This window comes from Amblyomma mixtum, chromosome 2, assembly GCF_055824585.1.
Source record: "Amblyomma mixtum isolate Tamu chromosome 2, ASM5582458v1, whole genome shotgun sequence".
NCBI classification, from domain to species: Eukaryota; Metazoa; Arthropoda; class Arachnida; order Ixodida; family Ixodidae; genus Amblyomma; species Amblyomma mixtum.
In genome coordinates, this window is record NC_143013.1 from 261,449,784 (window position 1) to 261,466,962 (window position 17,179).

The 17,179-nt window shown below is 49.2% G+C and overlaps 1 protein-coding gene and 1 long non-coding RNA gene across 2 annotated transcripts; both read left to right on the forward strand.

Annotated features, from left to right (window-relative positions):
• The first annotated feature begins 667 nt into the window (after positions 1–667).
• Positions 668–2,498, forward strand: LOC149363761 (uncharacterized). Its single transcript, XR_016288585.1, has 2 exons — positions 668–962; positions 2,328–2,498. It is a non-coding gene; the product is annotated as an uncharacterized LOC149363761 (long non-coding RNA).
• A 9,417-nt stretch (positions 2,499–11,915) lies between these two features.
• On the forward strand, positions 11,916–14,609 carry LOC149363762 (uncharacterized). Its single transcript, XM_089569984.1, has 2 exons — positions 11,916–12,315; positions 14,167–14,609. The coding sequence occupies exons 1-2, from the start codon at positions 11,923–11,925 to the stop codon at positions 14,377–14,379; spliced, it is 606 nt and encodes a 201-aa protein (XP_089426110.1). The 5' UTR covers positions 11,916–11,922; the 3' UTR covers positions 14,380–14,609.
• The last annotated feature ends 2,570 nt before the right edge of the window (positions 14,610–17,179 follow it).

A 17,179-nucleotide genomic window follows, 5' to 3' on the forward strand; every position in this document is an offset into this window, starting at 1 on the left:
AATAATTATGTCCAAGTGCGGTGAAGCCCCTTCTGTCTATCATCCATTGTAAGGGAAACAGACAGTTGTGGTAGTCCTTATGGTTCAGAAAATTTATTAGAAGGCTTTCGTCAGCATAATGTTTCTGGCTGTCACGCGATAAATTAGCGAATGTATTTCCGAGCCTTTTCTGTGCATGTTTAGTCAAAAATCAAAGGAATCGCAGTGTCCCCACACTGAACCGCCATGTATCGAAAGGGTCTTTCTCTTTCAATAATTCAGTAATACAGTTCAAATATACAACTATGTAAACATATAGTCGGTAAGTAGTAATTACACTTGGAGACGCAATACGGGCTAGTTGAGACGAAGTATAGATTATGTTAGTAGCTCATTATACTTGGGGGCGTTAAACAGGCTTGATAAGACAAGGAGGGTACTCGAGAAGGTGAGTTGCCATTCCTAAAGTGAATGGCGCATATATAAAGGACCAAGGCAGCGGAGATGTCTAGCCTTTGTCTTTCCTTCCTTCTTGGTCCCTCTCTGTACATTGTAAGTTAGAAATGGCTTCACACATAATTTAGAGTTTCTTTAGGCAATATTCCCTGATCTTCTCGGATGACGCACGAGCACTTTCTGGCGGCTCTGCGAATTTGTCTATGATATATTTTTTAGTTGTATTTTTCAATAAATATATGTAAAGAAAGCCAATCGCACAACAAAATATTTTTGTGTTACTGCCCTAGATCTCGCCATCCAGCTTCAGCGCCGCCAGCAACTCCCACGGCATCCTCAACACGGGCACAACGGACTACGGGGGGGACAGGCGCTTCGTACGCAAGTCACAACGCCTGGGTTCCCAGGTCCTGCAGCTCCATGAGCAGCAAGCAGTCCAGAAAGCGTTCCAGGTCTACGTCGTCAACATCGGGAGGACGGCTCTGGGACGGGCGTTGGATCTCCTAGAAGCGGTGTAGGGCAAGCCGGTAGGTAACAACTACTGGCTACAGTACTCAAGTCTGTGTTGCATTAAAGTCGCTTGTCGCTTAACCCCCATCTCCTTCAGTCACGAAGTACACATAGGTTTGCGCAGACTGTTTTTTGATCGTCTTCGGTTACTACAGAGAAAATATTACACAGATGGCTGAAGCTCATACACTCTCTCTTTTTTTTTATGCGCACCAAATTTTCATGCAAGACTGATCACATTACCACTTTTTTATTTCAGTTAGCCATTTAATAATGGGCACTTCCACCATGAGTCGGCTTTAATCAAACTATTTTATTTAATTTTTTTAAATATTGACTTTAAAATGCAATCCGCAATAGTGAAGTTCAAGGGAAACCTGCGCATGCACCAGCTGGAGCGTTTAAAGAAAGGAATAAAAAAATTGTGGGTTCTACAGGCGAAATTATTTCCCCTCTGCAACCCACTTCAATCCGAAACTGGTCGGCGAAAGAGTGCCGGTGACGTGGAAATTTGACGTAACATCCTCTCCTGAACCGATTCTTTCCTCCACCAGAAAAGAGAACAGAGGGGAGGAATGCAGTCATAGCGCTTGCCATGGCGCAATACTGCGTAACTATTTTGCCCACCAGTTTCGGATGAGGAGGAAGAATAAATAAATGATATGCAATATTTTGTCCTTTGATTACACAGTGCAGCTGGAGCATGGCTAGGCTTCCCTTAAATTTCCCTATTGCAACATACACTGTAAACTCAATGTTTAAAAAGTTAATCAAAATAATTTTGTGAATTAACCACCTTAGTGCACAAGCACTCGTTTATTGAGTGGCTTGATACCATGCCTTGCAAGCTAACAGCGACCGAAAAGATTGTTGTAACGTGAGCCATCTTTATATGCAAATTTGGTGCAGCTCAGAAAACACCCTCTATTTTGAACCCTTTGCGGTATCCGCACAAGGCATTTTCAATTTTCATACAATTCCATTGGTGAATAGTATTCACCCAAGCGCATCCATACGGCTACGAAGGAAACCTTAACAGCTTAGGCAGAACCTCTGTAGTTAGAAATTTGCAGAGCGACTGCCGCGAATAGGTGGCGATCCCGGGTTCGACCCCCAACCAGGGCGAATTTTTTCTTCAACTGCAAATCTTCTGTAAATCTCTTGCTTTCCTTTGCAGCCGTATAGCTGCTCTTGGGTGGATGCTAATAAGTTTGCCTCGAGTGACGCGTTGAGAATGCCAGGCAGTCGGATGAATCTCAAAACCTCTCGTCATGTCTTTCCGCTCATTCTCAGCGCTGCTTTCGCATGCAAAAATACACTAAGCAAATGGTTTACTTTCCGCTTCAAACAAACTCCCTTTCCTCTGTCTTTCACCTTCTCAGGTTCGCCGAATCGCCCAATTCGTGGCTGTCCAGGCAAAGCGGGCCTTGACCAGAACCAGTCAAGGTGGCCGTAGTAGCAACAACCTTCATCTTCGCCACCTAAAGGCTCATATATTTCATCTCGACGGATTTAAATAGCGTGTTGTTGTATTAAACGTTGTTATAAGCTCAGCCACGTACTGTCGCGTTCAAGATATTTTGCCTTTATGTTCTTTAGTGGGTTTTTAACTGTGGCCAACATGCCACTCTATCCGACATACTCTGGGCTTGCCCTCGGGACTCCCGTCCTCGAGGTTTGCAGCTCTTGAATCCAGACCAGTGGGAGGACGCATTGCTCAGTTCCGACTCGGACACACAGATCCGGGTTGTGACAAGAGCCCTAGAAGTCGCCAAACGCCACGGGCTCATGGCCACTTGATGGAGCTGTAACCCCACACCGTCAGATACATTTGTCGGCGTAAATAGTTTATCCTCCTTCTCCTTAGTGGGCTTTTTAAGAAGCAACTAAGTAGAGAACATTTTGAGGCCGGCGATAGTGGCCGACGTCTGCCGTCTCCTTCAGCGGCTCGCCAGAGTTAGTAAATGGTTGACAGCAGGCCTGTTAACATGTTTTGCAAGAATGAACGAAAAAGGTGACCCGCGTGGTAGGTCAATGGTGGTGCTCGGCTGCTAAACTCATGGATCTAAGTTGAAACCCGGCCGCCGTGGCCGTGTTTCGATGTAGGCCTGCGTGCTGTGCGATGTGAGGGCGATGTGCGTGCTGTGCGATGTGGCTCGCTCCGGGCGAGGTGTCGCAACGGCCTTTGTTGGTCGGGATGAATCGGTGTCTGGACCACCTCCTGGTTATCGCTTTCTGCTACCGTCACTGCCGGCTGACGAAGGTATGCGTTTGTGTGTTTTCTTGCACGGTGATACCTCGAAGCGTCCGTATCGAATAGAGGACTTTCGTCAACCATTAGAAGATGTCGGCGTCCTTAGGGATGTCAGCGGCATTGGCGCTTACCAGATGAGCCACCTCTGGCTCGTGAGGTTCCGCACCCAGGAGGCGAAGGACACTGTACTTGCGGCCGGGGGCCTGAGTGTGAAAGGCGGTTACTGTGCCATTATTGATCCCTGTCGAAAGGAGATCAAGGTGAAGATTCACTGGGTGCCATTTCACATACCCAGTGAGACCCTACGGAAGGCCCTGAGCGAGTTTGGGGAAGTGATGGAAATTCAGCATGAGGAATGGAGTGTTCCAGGATTTGAATCGGCGGAGTCGACAACACGTGTCGCTCGAATGGTGCTTAAAGAGGGAGTCACGGCGGAGGAGCTACCGCATCTTTTCAAATTCTACGGGGGCTCCGTCCTTGTGGTTGTGCCCGGTAGGGCGCCTGTTTGTCTCCGATGTCGCAGACGCGGGCATATCCGCCGCGACTGCCAGACGCCTCGCTGCACTAAGTGCCGAGCCTTTGGTCATGTCCGTGAGGACTGCATACGTACGTACGCCAGTGTGATAGGGGCGGCCTCAGAGGACTGTGATGATAAAGAGGATATCATGGACGTTGAGGAAGCTGAAACGGCGGCCCCTGATGACCGTCCAAAGAAGAGTGCGCCTGGGGAACAGGGAAGCGTCTCCAACGGAAACATGGAAACTTCGAGCAAGACGCCGAACAAACAACGAGCTTTGAGCAACGCGACTGAAACGCCGCCGATGAGTGACCAGGCGTCTGCCATGAACGCCGAAGCGGAGCCAGTCGAGGATGAAAGGGCATCACATGACACCTTCGGTCCGGCTAAGCGTGCCAAGACGGTGTTGCCGTCCCCTTCACAACCTTCCACCGAGATCAGGTCGCAACGCCTTGAGCGCCAGTGGCTCAGACCCACCGGGGCCAAGGGGAAGTATGTGCCTGAGTGTCGTTCATCGTCCGCGTCTCCCGTGCGCAGCGCAAGGAGCGCTGATTAATCGCCCCTTCTCGGAGGGTAAGGCGTACGCCTGGTAAGGGACTTGTACCTTTTTGTGCTCAGGATTTCAGCATGGCTTGTCTTCCGTCAAATTTAAAATGCGGCACGTTAAACGTGCGTGGACTAGCAGCTAGACGTAAACAATGTCAGCTAAGGCGCCTGCTCTATGAGAAAGACCTGGACATTCTTGCAGTACAAGAAACAAAGGTAGAGAGTGCGAGCGCGACAGACGCTATAGTTGCGCAGTTCAAGCCGCGATATAACGTGCGTGCTAGTCATGCAGTGGGGACATCAGCGGGCTGTGTTCTGTTAATTAAGAACAGTCTTAATATCGAGGAACAAGCAGTGGTGTATTGCACGAGGGGAAGGTTTGTGCTCTGTGATCTGTTGTACGGGGAGGAATATTTGAGAGTTATCTGTGTGTATGCTCCTACGAAACCCCGTGAACGACTTTTGTTTTTCCAGGAACTATGTGCGTATCTGGAATGCAATAGACTTGTCATTCTTTTAGGGGATTTCAATTGTGTTCTCAGTGCAGATGACCGATCAGGCTCAACAGTCACCGAAAGCGAAAGTGCTGTTTTCTTGAAAGAAAACATTGAAAAGTATTCACTTCAAGACGTAGCCCAGTTTGCAAAGGGCGGAATGAGGCGTCATTATACACATTTTCAAGGGTGTAGTCATGCTAGGCTAGATAGAGCTTACGTTTCCCTTGAGCTGGCGGCTATTTGCGATAACTACATCGTCGAACCGGTTACGTTTAGCGATCACTGTTGTGTCATATTCACCATTGGCAGGAATGTGACACCTCAAGCGAAATTCAGCTGGGACTTGTGGAAACTGAATGCAAAGTTACTAAAGGACGATTCGTTTGTTTTAGAAACAAAGAACGTGTTAGAAGAAGTTCAGTTGAATTATGGAAAAAGTTGGGCAGAAAAGTGGGAGGAATTCAAAATTGATGTCAAAATGAGGGCTATTGAAAGGTCCGTAGAAATCAAGCACGCTGAGAAAGCGAAACAGAAGAACCTAAAACAGATGTTGAAAGAATTAATTACAGAGGAAAATAGAGCTCCGGGACTATACAGTGACCTTATCAACGAAGTTAAAGCAAAGCTTGAGGTTATCGATCCGCCATGTCAGCTCGATGGTTTCGAATGAACAGAGGCACGTCTAGTGAATACGGTGTCTTCGCTCACTGCCATCCTACTCCCTTCCCTTCCGGCGAGGTTTAGGTGTCCACCGAGATTTGAGAGAGAAATATATTTTCTTTCCTCAAAAACCAATTTACCGACGAGCGAGGCGTAGAACCGAATGGGCGATGGCGTTCTATGGACTCCCTGGCAGCGTTGCAAGACGCTCTCGCGTTCCACTCTTAGAGGCGAAGCTTAACATCTTAACCACACATCAGTGACCACACTTTAGGTCAAAAAAGTGCACCCCACATGCTCTGAATTTTGACGGGTGTCCACCGAGATATGTGAGACAGTTACTGGGTAATTTTCTTTCCTCAAATACAATTTTCATTTTCTTCATTACGGGCCATCTTCGTCTTTCTTCTTTCACTTCCACTTCCTTCGTTCCTCTACGGTGCGGTTCAGGTGTCCACCGAGATGACAGAGATTTACTGCGCCATTTCCTTTCCTCAAAAACCGTTGCGTTGAAACGGCAAGGCATCGCGCCGAACGGGTGGTGGCGTTCCGTGGACTCCCTGGCAGCGCTACAACACGCTGTCGCGTTCCACTCCTAAAGGCGAAGCTTAAGCTTAAGCTTAATTAGCAGTTCATTAGTATTCAGGCATTAATCAGTAATTAACCAATAATTAGTGATTTGTCATCACTTCGTAATTAGTACTCAATTACATGTGACGCCACCAGTGCCACAGAAGCACTGAAAGTAGTGCGGAAAACGCTTTCGCCTCTACGCACTTTAGACAGTCAAAGTGCCCCCTGAATTTTTTTGACACAGATCCCAGAGGCTAGCTATATATACTGACATACACTGGAAAACATTTGGTGTGGTGGTGATCTCTTTTATTACTCCCAAAAACAGGGGACCAGTCCAAGGACCGGTTGCGCTGGCTTAGAGGAGGTCGGCGGGGATCCCTTGGGATGTTCGGCCTCCACCGCGCGCTGGATAAGCCGGCGTTGGCCTGCCGGCTCGGAAGTACGCAGGAGATACTCCCACGTCTCTGGGGTGTTAGGGTTGTTTGTGTTGTAATGTGTACAAGTCCACACCATGTGTATGAGAGAGGCTGGAGTTGAGCAGTGTTTGCACCTGGGGTCTATCTGTTGCGGAAAGATCCTGCTGTACAAGAGGGGGTTTGGAAAACTGCCAGTTTGTAATTTGCCCCATTGGACGGCCTCGCGTCTTGTTAGATCATGGTGTGCGGAAGGATAGAGACATCTTTCGAGCCGGTAGTGTTGGAGTATGTCCGTGTAAGTGGTGAGTAGAGAAGCGCGTGAGATATTAGTGTCAGAGGAAGCAGGGAGGCTGATCATACACTTTGCTCGGCAGCTGAGATCTCGGGCGAGAGTGTGCGCCTGGGCGTTTCCGCTGAGCGACTCGTGGGCTGGAGCCCAAAGTAAGCGAGAGTTGGAAGAGGGTGCAGTAGAAAGGAGAATGTGTAACGCCTGGCAAGAGATACGGCCAGCATCGTAGTTGCGGATAGCCTGTTGAGAATCACTGATGACGACTTTGGTATCAGGATCAGCTAGCGCTAGCGCAATGGCAACCTCCTCTGCTGCGGTGACTGTTTCTGCATTGCGAATGCTGCAGGCTGTGTACCAGCAGCGGTGAGGGGCGAGAGCTACCGCCACCGTCGCTGGCTTCGAGGGATGGTAAGAGGCGTCCGTATACGTGACGTCCGGACGTCCGCTGGAGCATTTCTCGAGTTGACGTCCACGGTCGGCCCGTCTCTCGGCATGGTGTTCCGGGTGCATCCGTTTGGGAATGGGAGGGATGCGGAGATTTTGGCAATATTCCGGAATAAGCTCAGCATAACTTGGGGCCGCTCTCGGCGGGGAGATCCCAACTTGCTGCAGTACCGCTCTGCCAGCGTGTGTGAGTGAGAGCCGCTCGTAGTGGGCAGTGAGGGTTGCTTCAATAAGTTCGCTCACGGTATTGGAGATTCGGGGAGTCATGAGCTTATCGTAGCTGTGAACATGGGAAGGCCCAGGGCCGTCTTGTACGCTTTTCGGAGTGACGCCTCTAGCCGTTCGCTTTCGGCACGAGTGAGACGTAGGTAGGGCGCAGAGTAGGTGATGTGGGAGCAGATGAAGGCTTGAACGAGACGCAGGATGTTGGACTCTCGCATACCATGATGCTTATTGGAAACTCGCTTAAGGAGGCGTCCGATCTGTACCACCGACTGGTCGATGCGTTTTGCAACCCGTCCTTTTGGGGCACGACGTCACGATCTTGAATCGACCGGAAAGAAGATTTCTCATTCCGACTCTCTCTGCTAGAAATGTGTTCTTCGCCGCCGTACGTCAACACAGCGACATAGGCCAGTGAACCAATTTTTACTCAGCACAACAAAAATTGTCCGTTAAGGGAACGAATGAATAAGTTTTTTTAAGAAGGAAAGAGAGGCCTGATGTGTATTAAGCCTAAAAAAATCGCGTGTACTACTTTGCAGCCTTAACAGCCCAATATATACAGATTATAGCAAGAAAAACATTTTTTGATTTGCCCATTTTTGATAATCGCCAAACGAACCCTTTTAAAATGCATTAGGGGAAAATTACAGTAATCGCAAATGACATAGAAGGTGGAATAGCTCTGTTTACATATAAAATACAGGTGTAATTTCTGTGTATTACAATATGAGTGAAGAAGAAGCCGTTCATCAGACGACACCAGACGCCCTTGTCCAGCATTGCCAAGTACTGTGTGCACTTCATCTTCATCTCACTGTGGGCCCGTGCAGTCCTTTTTTGATCAGTTTGCAAATGGTGACAGCCAACTTGTAGACATTAAAAATGGTCATTTTTCCTGGTCTTTGTAAGATGCCAGACCGGCGGTACTCACAGAGTTAGGTATTAGGCGTCCACTTATACTGGCGCATATAGAGTGGAAATTGTTTTTACAATGAAAGCAGTGATTGCTTTGCACATGGCACAACAACTGTTGTGTGACACGTTACGCCCAAATAAGCCAAACGTCCAAATAAGCCTGCGACTACTGACCTCTCAGCTGCTAATGCCAATCAGCGTTCGCTGAATAATGCCCAGTACCGTAATCTTAGATCTAAAAAAAAGTGAAGGATGCTTAAGCTTCGCGGCAGTGTCTTGCAGCGCTGCCAGGGAGTCCGTGGAACGCCATCTCCCGTTCGGCGCGACGCCTAGCCCGTTCGACGAATAGAAAACTGTTTTTTTTGTTTTTTTTGAGGAAAGGAAATCACGCAGTAACCGTCTTACTTGTCTTGGTGTACACCGGAACCACGCCTGATACGCAGCCCCCGATTATAGGTCGCCTGTTCCCCCGATTATAGGTCGCTGGTTCGAGTCCCTGCAGTGAACCAGGCTCTAACTTAACTAGTAAATTTATGCTGCACAAAACGCTGAACGTATCCCACCATTACGAACATTGTGCGGCAAACGGTTGGCATGATACGATTTTCTTCCGACGCCCGGTGCTCACAACTACGACGCCGACGGCTTTTCGACCCAATGACCTGTATCCGATGTCGCGTACAAGGTTGTCAGCAAGAGGTTGTCAGCAGGTGTGTCAGCTTAATTTCCTTTCCTCAAATACAATTTTCATTTCCTCCCTTCCTCTACAAACGGATGAAGGGTGTCCACCGAGATATGCGAGACAGTTACTGCTTAATTTCGTTTCCTCAAATACAATTTTCATTTTCTTCGTTACGGCCCCTCTTTGTCTTTCTTCTTTCACTCTGACTTCCTCCCTTCCTGTTCGGGGCGGTTCAGGTGTCCACCGAGATGACAGGGAATTACTGCTCCATTTCCTTTCCTAAAAAAAATCTCTGCCTCTCCCGTAAACGAGAGTAGAGTAAGCATGAAATGTTTACGGGCCTAATGTCATCTCGGTGGATACCCGAACCGCACCGTACAGGAAGGGAGGAACGCCACCACCCGTTCAGCGCGATGCCTTGCCATTTGAACGCAAGGTTTTTCCCCGGTCGGGTCTAGAGTTACTGGTAGCATATACAGTAACTCTAGTCGGGTCAGGCCGGAGGTGCCGTCTACAGGAAGCTGGGGCCAACGTACACCGTGGGCCAAAGTGGTGTGTTGCCTCCGCCGAGAGGTCTTAAAGGTCAAAACGCTCGGCATCAGCTCAAACACCCAGTTTGAGGAAAGGAAATGGCGCAGTAATTCTCTGCCATCTCGGTGGACACCCGAACCGCACCGTAAAGGAAGGGAGGAACGCCACCACCCGTTCGGCGCGATGCCTTGCCCTTTGAACGCAGCGCTTCTCCCCCGGATCACGTATGACAACGAAGTGTAACGTGGCATTTATGTGCTTCTTGCACGCCTTATTAGAAATCGGAAATTATAATTCCGTGCATTATCAAACCCACAGCTCCACTGATATCTTGATAAACATTGAGAAGGCACTGGCAGCAGTTATTTTTTGGTCTCGTTTGGAGACAACCGGTGCTTGCATGCCGGTCGCGTAGGAGGGCTTAGAGAGTCTCGTTAAATCTCGTTGTCTCGTACGGTGCCCGGATGTTCTCGTTTCAGAGCCCGGATGACTGGAATTCAGTGCCCGGATGAGTGGATTTCAGTGCCCGGATGACGGGAATTCAGTGCCCGTATGAGTGGATTTCAGTGCCCGGATGAGTGGATTTCAGTGCCCGGATGATGGCTCTAGGTCTCGGCGTGACGTCACCACACTGCCGACAACGGGGGCTAAAAGCATTTCATGCTTAAAACGTTGCGTTCAAACCACACCCATCCTTATCGATCCGTGGCCGGGTTCGATCCCAGCCGTGGCGGTTGAATTTCTTTGGAGGAGAAATTCCAGAGGCCCGTGTGCTGTGCGATGTCAGTGCACGTTAAAGAACCCCAGGTGATCGAAATTTCCCGAGCCTTCCACTACGGCGTCTCTCATAACCTTAGTCGCTTTGGGACGATAAACCCCATAAACCAAGCCAAACCTTATCGATCCGTGAAGCTCGCATTCTTCACCGAATACAGTTTAATCTCCTACGTACACCAGCCAAACTTTATCTGTACCGGCACACGCCCAAACTGTCCACACACATATGCAGACATAGAACACTGCCTTACACAGTGCCACGTAGCCTTCCTGTCCCCCGCCCTACCTTTCCCGCCACCCCCACCGTGGCCCATCTGGCTTGCCTCCCGGGACCTGAACCTGCAACGCGCCCTCGTGACCTTGGCCCAGGACCTATTGAACGCCTAACATAAAGGCTGTTAATAAATAGTGTCACACCACCACCACCAAAGGGCAAGGCATCGCGCCGAACGGGTGGTGGCGTTCCGTGGACTGCCTGGCAGCGCTGCAACACGCTGTCGCGTTCCACTCCTAAAGGTGAAGCCGAAGCGTCAGTTAATTGTTATTGTTAGCAGTTAATTGTTAGCAGTTAATTGTTATTTACCGATTATTATGTAATTAGCCATTAATTAGTCATTTCTACTTAGTAATTTGTCATTATTTGTGACGTCATGCAGTGGTGACGTCACCAGTGCCACAGAGAGAAAGTGGTTCGAAAATGCTTTCGCATCTACGGACTTTAGGCTAAGTGCCCCCAGAAGTTTTTTTCTTTTACCAGAAATGCTCATTTGCGCTCAGTTCTGCTAGAATAGATTGCCCACAGGGCGAAACTCGCGACCCAACGGCGAGCATTATGGAGTCCGATGTCACTGCACGTTAAAGAACCCCAGGTGGTGGTGGTGGTGGTCGAAATTTCCGGAGCTATTCTTCCCTATGGTGTCCTTCATAGCCTGAGTCGCTTTGTTAAATTAAACCTCAATAAACCAAACCAAACCTGCATTCAAATAGAAATAGAGAATACGATCAGTAAAGCAATCGAACGAAATTATAATCCATTCTAGATTATAGTTAACAATTTTTCGTGGCTGAGCACAAATTTCATTTTCCTGTCTTCATAATTAACCAAATAAATTAACCAAATAATTAATTAACTGGCAATTAACAAAATCAATAGCAAATGAGCTAGAGAGTGCTCCTTACCACCAACCGACCTGCCCATCTTTGCTTCCATTAAATTAGTTTCTGTCTCTCTTTTATTTCCGTTCATAATGCACAGCTGGTTAGCCTTCTCCCTCTCCTAGGATGATCACGAAACCTCATTTCTTTGGAGGAGGAATTCTAGAGGCCCGTGTACTGTGCGATGTCAGTGCACGTTAAAGAACCCCAGGTGGTCGAAATTTCCGGAGCCCTTCACTACGGCGCCTCTCATAGCCTTAGTCGCTTTGGGACGTTAAACCCCATAAACCAAACCAAACCATCATATACCACCAATCGCCTTACGCCAAGGGTGTCAACCGTGGAAAGAGAAAGAGGTCGCTCAGGATATCGCATAGAGTTTCTTACTACTATATCGGACGCGGGCCTGATGACATCATAATCATCATCATCATCATCATCATCATCATCATCCCGCGTTCTAAATGTCTCGCGCGGCGCACCTCCGGAGGAAATGCTAACAACGCAGACAGCGAACGGACCGACCAAGGAAAGGAAGCTCTTGCTGCGAAGGCACATCCTGCGACAACTGGCCGCATCCATGAAGCAGGGCGCGATGCTGCGGCGCAGTAGAGGCACGGCTGAACTGAGAAGCGTCGCCATGGACGACTGCATCGAGACGGCCACATCCCGAACTAGCAGCACGGCAAGTCCCTCGGACCCGGATGCCACGGGGGCCGGCGCACAGTGCTGGTTACGTTCATCGCGGAACTCAGGCTTCCAGCGTCTGATTTTCCGTGTGAAGACGCAGCTGTGCGAGATGGAGTTGCCTACGCAGCACGAGTCCCTGGGCGACGCCACAGTCAACACGGCCGCGACAGCATCAAGGGCGACGCTCGGGAAGCAGGTATGTACTGATCTTGTTTCTGGAATGCATTCGTATTTCAAGAAAAGGCCGCTATGTGAGTATTACAAGCAGCTTGGCGTCTGAACCGCCAGCAACAAGGCAAAAATTTTCGGACAAGCTTGAGACAACATTCCAGGAACATTTTCACACTAATGACGGGATCGCGGTCAAAACAGCTCGCACAGCTGAGCAAAGCCGTGTGAAGCACTTTGAGAGAAAAACAAGCTTTCGGAGCAGGGTACCATGATAAAAAATTCCCTGGCCATCAGTGGACGCCTGGGCCCGTATATCGGCGTTCACAGTTCTAAGTGATATGGGACCATATGATTCAGCTTGTCCAAGGAATGGGAGTACTTGAGCACACAGTCGGACCTCAAGTGTGCCTATGGGTTACAGAGAGCTGTTACTGGTTTGGTTAGGTTTGGTTTATGGAGTTTAACGACGCAAAGCGACTCGGGCTACCAGGGACGCCGTAGTGCTTTCGAGTTAGCAACCGAGCACCATAAGCACTGGGCCACCGCGGTGGCTTTTACTGTCGTTTGTTCAAATTAGGAGAGGGCGAAAAGATTCGTAGTTTGTTATTGGGAGTTATGTCGCAGGTTACCTCGAATCTTGCTGCGAGAAATGGCGGGTGTCAAAAACGCTTATCCCAGAGCCGGTCACCACGCTCTCACTAGCAGTATGAGCGCTGCTTTTGCACTGAACGCTCCAGCATAAATATAATTATTATGCGGCTCTTGATCAGTGCTTACAGCTCAACGCTCTTCTGTATTCTCGCGCATTGGGACTCGCCAACGTACAGGCAATCATTCGTTTCACAAACAAAGCAAGCCCACCGAAGTACGACTAGCCGATCATCATCAGCGCTTTGCACCTTCTCATATATTTGAACTGTACTTGCAAATCATTAAGGCAATCGACTTTATGGAAAATTTTGAGGAAGCTTAAGCTTCGCGTTTAAGAATGTAACGCGGCACCGTCTCGCAGCGGTGCCAGGGAGTCAACGGAACGCCATCGCCCATTCGGCGCGACTCCTTGCCCGTTGGAGAAAGGGAAATCGAAAAATGGTCGTTTGAGGAAATGAATGACGCAGTAATGGTCTCAGTTGTCTTGGACGATGCCCGAACCAATGAAAGGCAGCCTGATGTTCCGAATGGTGTCATGCGATTCAGCGTTTCGTGCCGCATAAACTTATTAATTACTAGTTAAGTTTGAGCCTTTCTTGCGGCAGGGATTCAAACCTCCGATGTATATTCGGAGGAACCGGCGAACTATAATCGGTTTGGTTTAGTTTGGTTTATTGAAGTTTAACGCCCAAAAGCAGTTCAGGCTATTAGCGACGCTGTCGACCACCTGGGGTTCTTTAGCGTGCACTGACATCGCACAGTACACGGGCCTCTAGAATTTCGCCTAAAAATTCACGGGCGCCTTCTGCGTTGCGCCTCCATCGAAACGCGGCCGTTGCAGGCGGGTTCGATGCCGTGCACTCCAGCTCCGCAGCTGGGCGTCCTGAATACTGTGCCACCGCGGCAGGAATTATAAAAATCCTTGCTTTCTTCATCCTGCTTCGCCGTGTTAGAGCCAGTTCTTGTCAACGCTGTTGTGGTTATTCTAGCAGTTTTTGCATGGTAATTAGTACGCATGCAAGCGACCTTTCCGCGCCAAAGCCCTTCTGTCTGCTGGCGGTAGTGATGGTCGCCCTGTTGGAGGCAGTCATTTTTAATTTTTTGTGCTGTTGAAGGGTAGAGGGACAATATTCTGCGGGCAAAGGAGGTGCGAAAGTACCTCGTACATTGCTGCATTAATAATAAACGCCTCTGTTTTGATTTCCTTCCCTTTCGGAACACCCAGGAGCTTCCGAAGCCCGCCCAGTGCGGTCAAGTGCGCTGTTTTGATGAAGCTGGGAGGAAGGCAGAAAAAAGCCCTGTCCAGGTGACGAGGCGCCTACGTTCAAGTGCCGACATGACGAGGAGTGCAGTTTACAAGCTCTGTGAAGTGGGAAGAAGTTCAGGCACTGCAAGAGGAGCAACGTCGACTGCGCCAACACAAACCCAGCTTTCGTGAGGCTCGTGCTACGGGGAATTGGGTGATGGACTGCGTCACGTTTTGCGAGGCCTATATGCCATCATACGTAGGTGTTGCCGAGTTTAGTGGTGCCTCAACAATATGCGATGGCCCACTTTATACGGCAAATTTTATGAAATTGAGAAAGTGGTTATGGTTGATAATCGCAGCAAAAAATGACTGCGGGATTTTATGCGAATTTATCGGTGATTGAAAATAAATTATGTTGATTGAAAGCCTTGCGTTTGTATCAATTTCTTTCTCGCCCTCTCAATCTTCCAACTTCTTATCATAATATTCTCCACTTTGTTTCCCATTTTTACACTTTGATCTTAGCCAACAGGCCGAGAAGAACCCCAGGTGGTCGAAATTTCCGGAGCCCTCCACTAAGGCGTCTCTCATAGCTTTAGTCGCTGTGGGACGTTAAACCCCATAAACCAAACCAAACCAAACCTTTTTTTCCCATTTTTGATGGCGCATTTTGATTACTCTGTGTTCCATGAAGATAGCAAAGGGGATCCCAAATTAGGAAGATTGTTTCAAGAATGCCACCCTTTATGTTCGGAGACATCGTACCATGGAAACACATGTGAGGTGTGTTGACATTTCACGAAATGAGTTTTGAAGGTTCCGGTTCTCCTGCTTAAACAGTGCGAACTCTGTACAGGGCATATCTGCCGCCGCGCTAAGCGTGGGATACCCTTTGCTATCTTCATAGAGCACAGAGTAATCAAAATTCGCGATCGAAAATGGGAAGAAAAGTGGAGAATATTATGATAAGAAGTTGAAAGCCTGCACATTCATCTGGTTAACCTCCCTCGACCTTCTGTGGGGTGGCCGTTCACCCGAGGGGTGGGCGCTTATTCTACATCAAAATTCTTATTCATCACAACGTTCGAGAAAACGCAATATCCCCATTACAGCTCGCCCACGCAGGCGACTTCTTTTATACCTCAGTGCGTTGGCATTGCAAAAGGCTTCCATAAAACAATGCAACGTCACCGGGGCAGTTTTGCTCCATCTAATTTTGCCATGATCTCATTTAATTTGTCCGAAATGATGAAAATGCAACAAACAATTCATTCGCGCACGTAATCACTGCGCGCCAAAGGGCGAGCTTTGGGAGAATCCTCTAACGTCCACACAATGTCTCCTCGCACTCGGCTTTTACAACACAGCTCGCGGAATCATTGAGGCTCACCCAGCCGCTCAACACTACCGGCTCATTCTCTCCGTCTCTGTACGACAACTGAAACAGATACTGCGTCATTTCCTTACCTAAAAAACTAATTTACCAATTTACCTGTGTCCGCTTTCACCAACATTCAAGCGCGCTGGGGAGGCGCGCATATCCCCCTCCCCACAAATCATAAAAGCGCAGGAAGTTACCTGCGCCGACTGCAAACACGCTCCCTTTTGAATACGGCAGTGCTTGCCCTCATGTACGCCGGCCAGTACGACCGAAACTGCCATAAATGTGGTGAAAGGGCCACATACAACCACATTCTGTGGAACTGCGCAAATGATCCTCCTCCGGCGTAGTTGATACAGCTCCCACCGAGCGGTGGGAGGCCATGCTGGTCAGCTCGGACCCCAAGGTTCAAGTACGGGTGATCGAGCGGGCCAGAGAGGTCGCCGCAAGCCATGGGCTAGTGGCCATGTAGTACGTGCCTTCTGCAACCAGTCGGAAAGCACTTCGCATTCTCCTTCGCGCAGACTTTCCCAAAGAACCAGTCAGACACACTATTTTCTGGATACCGGCATACACTGGAATCGAGGGCAACAAGAGGGCCGACGAAGTAGCTCGCGAGCACACGAACCGAGCGAGCGCTTCAACACCCGGGTAGCCCCGGAGTTCTCCCGGGTAGCCCCGGAGTACTCGGAGATATTGATTTATTACAGAGGAATGAGGGCAAAGTATCCTCCCCCACAAAACCTTTTAAACCAAGAAGAAAAAGTATACTGGCGGCAACTGCAAACGGGAACCTTTGCGAACTTACATATACTAAGCAAAATGTACCCGGATCAGTACAGGGACATATGCCCATGGTGTGGGGCCAAACCCACCCTATATCATATCACGTCGGAATGCAAAAGTAACGAGGCTTTCCATAGAATACAAAATCTGAGTGTGGAACAGTGGGAGAGTGCTCTCTAGCGGCAACCCCGTTCTTAAAAGAGAACTGGTCATCCATGCCCAGCCAGCAGCCAAGCTCAGCGGTGCCCTGGAATAGGGGCGCCGACCTCTAGCGACCGTAATGACTTGTAAAATAGAGCAAATAAAGTTTATCCTATCCTATCCTGCAACCTACACTCGACGCAATAAATATTCTACAATACAATAAAGTGCGCTAATCAGGGAAAAGGAAGCATTGCGCTGCGCATGTGCACGAGATGTTCCGTACGTCTCGCGCCCTGGATTAGTGGCATTAAGCCTGAGGACGTCATCATCATCATCAGAGTAGCAGGAGCGCTGACAGAATTTATCAGCGAACGCGTCTGGCGGAGGCAAGACCTGCACAGACCTCCGAGGCGTTTCCCTCTTCACGCTGATGTGTTGGTACAAGGCACAGAGCGCTGCCCAACGAGGCCCGCTTCAGCCACGTCACCATGGCTACAGACACGCTGGGGAGATACCGCAGCAGCACCATGACGAACTCTTGCAACTCAGCGGCCATCGGGTGTGGCGCACGGCTCCTGCGCTCGGCTCAACGCCCCGGCGGCTTCCAGCGCCTGAATCTTCGAGCGAGGACGCAGCTGCTCGGGTTGCGATGGCCTGAACAGCACGCTAGCCTAGCAT

Excerpts from the sequence above, each read along its gene's own strand:
- LOC149363762 (XM_089569984.1), top strand. The coding sequence starts at position 11,923 with ATGCTAACAACGCAGACAGCGAACGGACCGACCAAGGAAAGGAAGCTC. Across the intron at positions 12,316-14,166 it reads GGGCGACGCTCGGGAAGCAG|GAGCTTCCGAAGCCCGCCCA; the intron begins GTATGTACTGAT and ends CGGAACACCCAG.